This window comes from Carassius gibelio, chromosome A15 (assembly GCF_023724105.1).
Source record: "Carassius gibelio isolate Cgi1373 ecotype wild population from Czech Republic chromosome A15, carGib1.2-hapl.c, whole genome shotgun sequence".
NCBI classification, from domain to species: domain Eukaryota; kingdom Metazoa; phylum Chordata; class Actinopteri; order Cypriniformes; family Cyprinidae; genus Carassius; species Carassius gibelio.
The window spans coordinates 2,054,343-2,061,845 of NC_068385.1; the positions used below are offsets into that span (position 1 = coordinate 2,054,343).

The 7,503-nt window shown below is 36.2% G+C and overlaps 1 protein-coding gene across 1 annotated transcript; it reads left to right on the forward strand.

Annotated features, from left to right (window-relative positions):
- The first annotated feature begins 1,277 nt into the window (after nt 1-1,277).
- On the forward strand, nt 1,278-2,273 carry LOC128029419 (olfactory receptor 1M1-like). The gene has a single exon (XM_052617203.1). The coding sequence runs from the start codon at nt 1,296-1,298 to the stop codon at nt 2,271-2,273; it is 978 nt and encodes a 325-aa protein (XP_052473163.1). The 5' UTR covers nt 1,278-1,295.
- The last annotated feature ends 5,230 nt before the right edge of the window (nt 2,274-7,503 follow it).

The window sequence follows — 7,503 nt, forward strand, 5'->3', positions numbered from 1 at the left end:
AGCGTCGAGCCGGTGTGGCACGCTGCTCACTGAGCTCACGCTCGGTCTGGTCCACTCGAGCGGCCAAGTGTTCTGTGATTTGTTGCTGGCGGATGCTGACCTCCATTAGCCGTTGGAGGATTTTGTCCATACTGGAGGCTTTGGGAGCAGCAGCTGCCTGGCAGAGAAACACAATTAAAAAAAAAAGAGGAGTGTGAGTTGCTAGGAGATCGCAGGTTCGTACTCCTTCCACAGTTATGCCCGCATTCTCCACAAGTGTGGCAGGCTGAAAGGAACACACGAGAGCAAACTCAAGTGCAAAGCCCCAGAGGATGGATTTTATTTGAAAGTGCGGGGACACGGGGGTGATGGCGGTGATTTGGCATGCGTTGGTGCTCTGACTCGATTCCAGGTGCGTGGAGTGCTCGAGCCAGTCTTCCAGTGTCGTATATATATATATATATATATATATATATATATATATATATATATATATATATTATTGTTGTTATTATTAGAATTATTATACTATTGTTGCTTTTGTTAAAATAATCAAAATATGGTAAAAAAAATAAATATTCAGATTTTTTCCCCCAGAAGTGTTTTATTCAAACAATAATGAACATATTTGCATTTAGATACATAAGAACTTTGCCTGTTGAATATTAAAAAACAAATGAACAAGCAAAAAATCTGGATCACCATGTCTGCCATGCAAATCAACTGCATGAATGGAGTTGGCCTGTTCAAATACCCACACTATCGATCTTGACTACTTAAGAAAGCATGCATGCAACAGGAACTGTGTCACTGATTATAACGCAAGTGTTTGCGAAAATGCAAAAATCTAATTATTAATAGACTCACAGTGATCTTCAATCCACTGATCATTTAGCTTCATGTTTGATGTAGAAATGCTTCAGTGAATTTTGCGGAGAAAATGTAGGTCTAAGCATAGTATAGTATTACATCATGTGTTGTCTAAAGGCTCTCAAGAGATGAAGATATATTTGGATTCAATTATGCAAATGCTCAATGATTTTCACAACATAAGAGAGTAAGAATGAGCATTTTCAGAGGAGAGAAATATTAAAAGTAGCTCACAAGAGTTCAGACGTTCACAGTCATTGTATGCTCTGGCTCTAAAACTTAATATATGCAGGTTTGTGATTTAAATATTATGCAGGGACTTTACATAAAGGTATCATTTCAGCATTTGAAAATAGTTGTTAGAAGAGTAAGATGACAATTTTGTCTTCATGGTATTTCTGTTTTCTGATTTTGTTTTAAAAAAAAACATCAAACACAAAGCTGCCATGAGTACTTTAAATGCAAGTTTTGTCCAGAATATGTCCATTGTTCGTCCTGAATACTTTTTCATCATTGGACTTTCAGGTATACCTTATAGCAGTTATTACTATATTTTTTTATTTATCACATATTTTATTGCTGTGATTGGGAACTCTATAGTGCTTCTCATTATTGCTCTTGAACGAAGCCTGCACAGTCCAAAGTACATCGGTGTGTTTAATTTGGCCTTGGCTGATATTGGTGAAACTAATGCAGTGATTCCTAACATGATGAAGACTTTTTTTTCTGACTCACAGTTCATCTCTTACAATGCTTGTCTTGCAAACATGTTTTTTGTGAACTTCTTTATTACTGTGCAAAGTGTCACTCTTGTTGTTCTGGCATTTGATCGTTTCATTGCAATTTGCCTGCCATTAAGATATCATGCCCTACTAAATAATACTGTAATGTCTTTAGTGTTTTTAGTAGTATGGGCATTCAACACTTCTCTGGTGGCCCTGGCAGCATCTTTGATGACCAGACTTTCATTCTGCAAAACTAATGTGGTACAGAGTTATTATTGTGACTATGGACCAGTATTGAGGTTGGCATGCAATGACAATAGCATTAATATATTTATAACAAACCTCATTGCTGCTTTGTTCCTTGTAGCACCATTATGCATTATAGTCCTGTCATATATGGGCATTTTTTTTGCCTTAAGTAAAATTACAACTTGGGAAGCACGTTTAAAAGCACTGAAGACCTGTGTTTCTCACCTTATTTTGGTCGGAATATTCTTTCTTCCTGTAATATGCATTTTTATTGCTTCATCAATTACTTCTCTCACTCCAAATGCCAGAGTCATCAGCACATCTCTTTCATTTACTCTTCCACCAATGTTAAATCCCATTATTTATGTTTTAAACACAGCTGAAATCAGAGTCTTAATTCGAAAAGTGCTTAAAAAAAGAATTGTGCCAATTAGAAATATTTCTAAATGACTGTAATGGTTGTGTGTTCTTCCATCATTAGCCATTAAATTAAATATATTTTTTCATAAATATTTTAGATTCATTATGTGGAAAATAAAAGTGTATGAGCAGAAAATAGTTATATTCACTCTGCTACACTACTAACATGAACGGGCATTTGAGACATAAATGTACATAACAGCAGTGATATGCAGTTTATTTAGTTATGTTTGAATCCATTTGATTTTAAGTGCTTGTTCTTAATCACTGACCTGAAGATAAAACAACAAAATTGACAGAAAACTGTGCAAAATATTTGATAAAAAAAATAAATAAATTGTGAGCAGTCAGTATTATGCTGACATATTTCATGTTACCCTAAAGTTTATTCCACTCAAATGCTGTTAACTGTCATGTTTGTTCATATCATGTTCATATAATTCAAATAATGCAAACCAAGGATCCATTTTAATTTAAATTACTTTTAACTGTGCCTCGATCATACACCGAGTTTGGTAAAACTGCCTTTTCTTGTAATGCGCCCAGACTATGGAATGAAATGCAGAGTATTTTGAAGCTAAACATGCTGCCATCGTTAAATATTTTTAGAAACCTTTTGATGTCACATTTGAAAGAATCATGTTCCTGCTTTACTTAACATTTATATATTTCATTAATCTTGAATGCTGGACATTTTTTGTGACAGGATTTTTTTGTTTTTGTTTTGTTTTCCTCTAATGTTTGTCTTGTAATATTTTATGTGTGAAATTTTGTATGCTGCCATTTTGGCCAGGACTCCCTGGTAGAAGAGATTTTTCTAAAATATGGGTTAAATAAAATAAAAAATTTTCACATGGGTATGTTTGAAATCTGCTGACAATTATCTTTTAATTGTCTCTCTGTTGTGATGTCTCAACTTATTGTTATTTCTGCATTTGCTATATAATAAAGAATACAATCTAAACATGAACTAATATATACATTTATTGATGCTCAAGGTAATCCTGTAAATCTTGATTTCTTAATTTTTTGTTATGATCTCATTTATTTAGGGTTGATCTCTTTAAATGTAGCACTTCAAAGTATCAGTTTCATAAGATAAATCTATAAATGAATAAGGGAATATGTTGCAAACAACACAATGACACTAAGCTGGGTCAGATTCTGGGAGAGACTATAAGAATAACAACAGCAAAACTACAAAAATCATGATTCATGATTAACAATATTCAAGCAGTGCTGTTCAGCTAGGACCCTATAGCATAAATAGGCAATTTTTAAACTCAACTTTCCTTCTTTCTTCTTTTTTTTACTCAGTTATAAGAAAAACCACAACTAGCACATTAGATCCACAAATGGACACATGCCTCTAAGCCTCTGGGCCCTATGCACTCAGCAAGTGGTCGACTGATATATCACCTAGGCCAATATTTTACATTTTTCAAATATCAGCATCGGACGATACATTTTTCTGCTTGGACGATGTGTTTAGGGAGGGACTTTTATTTTCATGGCGATGAGAAAGGCAGCGCCTGGAATTAATTAATGTATACAAAAAAGTATTATAAAAATTGCTTTTATATTATTAGTAATAGAAAGGCAAGCATGATACTTTTTTGTTTGCCATCAGCATTAAGCAATACTTATATTTATAAAATTTAAACTAATCTTTGAATGGCCACCATTAAAAAGAAACGTGTAAAGTTACTTATGTAACCCCTGTTCCTCGAAAGAACGAGACGCTGCGTCTCTGAATAACGTGTGTAATAGGGATCTGCACATCGATGCTGCAGTATCGATATATCGATACTCAGAAGCTTCTATTTTGGTATCGGTATTTTCTGCAAAGTATCGATATTTAATTATATTTATCATTTCTTAATAATTAAATGTTTTAAGCAGTGTGTGCAGGCCAATCGGGACGGTGTGTGTATGCTATAAAAAGAAAAGGTCTCGCGGATGCGGTGGTATGACATCGTTAACACCGATTGGTCTGCGGCTGCACGCAGTGCAATGTGCCATTTACCATCACAACACAGCATGCACGGTCGCGACTTGCGGGAGAGATGACAGCAGTACTGCCGCTCCCTATACGCAGAATACGCAGTCTGCGTAGGCCACCAAATCCCAGAGGGGGCACCATCCCAGTTGCTCAAGAAAAGAAGAAGAAGAAAAAAAAAACCTGCACCATTCTCCCATCCGCGCTCGCGACCGCTAGTACCTCATGTTTGCGGCTGAATGTTCATAATTGATGGATGGACATCTATGCCTGGGTAAAGGACATCACTAGTCCAGCGCAGAGAAGAGAAAACTATGAAAAAATGAAGTTGGCTTGACGTTGGATGTTCGAGAGTCTCAAATTTAGGGACCGTCTCTAAAGTTACATGCGATATTGGTATACACTTCTAACGTCAGTAGCATTTGAGGAGAATGACTTACAGTCATAAAAACAACTGTAATTGTTCACGTAGGTGTCAGCTATAATGCACAATTGAATTGAATGTTTGATATTTATTAAAGGGGGGGTGAAATGCTATTTCATGCATACTGAGTTTTTTACACTGTTAAAGAGTTGGATTCCCATGCTAAACATGGACAAAGTTTCAAAAATTAAGTTGTATGTTTGAAGGAGTGTTTTTGTTCCAAATATACCTCTTCCGGTTTGTCACAAGTTTTGGAAATTTTTTTATATGGGTCCTAAGGGCACTAATCCCGGAAGAGCGCGCACTCCCGTGGAGCAGAGAAGAGACATTCACTGATCAGAGCGAGAGACTGAATTGTCACAAAAGAAGTGTGTTTTTGGTTGCCAGGGCAAGACAACCCTGCACAGATTACCAAAAAAAACAAACAGCATTAAGGGACCAGTGGATGGAGTTTATTTTTACAGAGCATCAACAGAGTTGTGCAAGTGTTTGTGTTTGTTCCCTGCATTTCGAAGATGCTTGTTTTACAAACAAGGCCCAGTTTGACGCCGGATTTGCACATCGTTTATAAGGATAATGCAGTCCCAACGAAAAAGGGTCACGATCGTGGGTTGGAACCGCAGGCCAGAGGTGTCAAGTAACGAAGTACAAATACTTCGTTACTGTACTTAAGTAGAAATTTGGGGTATCTATACTTTACTTGAGTGATTATTTTTCAGCAGACTTTTTACTTCTACTCCTTACATTTTCAGGCAAGTATCTGTACTTTCTACTCCTTACATTTTAAAAATAGCTTCGTTACTGCTATTTCATTTCGGCTTGTTTTCATTCCGGCTTGTCATCATTAAAAAAAAAAAAAAAAAACCTATCCAGATAAATCGCGCCATCCGGATGTAGTGAATTTGATTGTGGTTGGATGAGAAGTATAAACATATACCATTCCGACACCCTATTGGTCTTTACGCGATCCATCGCACCTGCACGTGACACAAATCACATCACAGTCCAGCCAGGACATAGACAGTTTTGGGTTCGTTTATCAAAATATATATTTCTTAAAAGTAGGGTTGGGTATGGAACCGGTATCCGATCGCCTCAGAGTCAGTCCGCTTAAATTTCACATGAAACCAGCGTCAGACCGGTCTCCTCCCGTCTTTGAGCGCGCTCTTCAATCCGCAGAGGCGCAGACCGCGAACGGAGCAGCGCATGCGCACTTAAACAAACAGAGGACACAAGGTATGTGTTTATCGATAGATTGTTAGAATATCCATATCTGTGCAGTTCTTTGTCATAAATACAGTTTACAAAAAGTCACGAGGTAGCAGTCGGTTTCTCATCTGTAAAGTTTTCGCTCATCACACCACAGCCGTTTCCTCCAGCGAAAATCTAGCCCTTAACACATATGAACGAACACATACTTTAATTACACTTACTAAAATATACTTAATTTAATCATACGTACTTTATACATACACTACTGTGCAAAAGTCTTAGACACTTTAGTATTTTCACTTAAAAGAATGGTGTTCGGACAGTTATTTATATATTTTGCTGTAGTATGTCAGTATAAAATATCAGTTTACATTTCCAAACATTAATTTTCCCGTTGTCAGACTGCTTGTGCATTCAGAATCGCACTAGATTATTACTAAAATTAATGACCAACTGATATTTCCTACTGACACACTACAGCAAAAGATATAAATAACTGGCTTAAAACCCTTTTTGGGGAGAAATACTAATTTTTCCATAAGACTTTTGCACAGTACTGTATTTTAAAAACGACATTGTTGCTACTTTATAAAGAATGACCATACAGTAATTCACAGAACTGATTTAAAACAGTGACAGACAGCACTCATGTTAACTTTTATATCAGAGTGAGTGACAGAGATACAGTAGAAACATTATGTGTGCTTTTGTATTAAATAATGACCCAGATTGTGAAATACATTTATTAGCCTTAGATTAAGGGAAGCACAACTTGCACAACAAGCTATGGATTTATTTTAAATATTTGTAATGTTCTTTAAAGTTATCCATAGTTTTTTTGTGTTTCTTTTTTTTAAAGTATCGGTTCAGGCACCGTTTAGGAGCCGGTACCATTTTAAAAGTATTGAAAAGGCACTGGACCCTATTTAAAAGTTAATGAGTGCTTTTTCTTCGTCCTCCACAAATTAAGCTACTGTAGGTAGTTCGGTAGCGAGATGTTTTAAAAAATAAGCGTTATCGATTGACGATGCGATTGACAATGTTGTGATAAGTAGGCTATACCAACTTTGTAACTCGTTACCCCCCGAACACTGGACATAGCAGACGTATGTACCAAATACAAGAAGCTATCAATCAAGAAAGTATCAGGATTATGATTTCTTTTTCAGTTTTAGTTTTTGATCAATCACTTGGATTAATCATTCATTTTGACAGCACTATAATGTTTACTGTAAATAGACCACCATACAAGTGTAATTGTTACTAAGCCTGCACCAATGTTCTTGTCCATTGCCCTCGCAGATTCCTGCAGCTAATCATGGATGTACATAAACATTCCATTAAAAGTTATTGATGACAAGCCTCTGAAGTTTGACTTTTTGCACTATAACAATACTTATTGGCAACTAGTCATCATATCTCTAGTCCTTTAATGTATTTGCATTGTACTAAAGTGCGTTCATTTTAAATGGGCATATATGCGGCTGAGGAAGACCTGAAGGTCGAAACGTTGCTTAATTAAATTCCTCTGGAGCAGTAGTTTTCAGTGTTCAGACTTCACTTCTTTATTTGTCTATATCATTTAGTTGTCTTGCACCTGTGTCCTAATTGGATGTTTGGGATGT

Coding starts and splice junctions, on each gene's coding strand:
- LOC128029419 (XM_052617203.1), top strand. CDS start 1,296: ATGAGTACTTTAAATGCAAGTTTTGTCCAGAATATGTCCATTGTTCGT.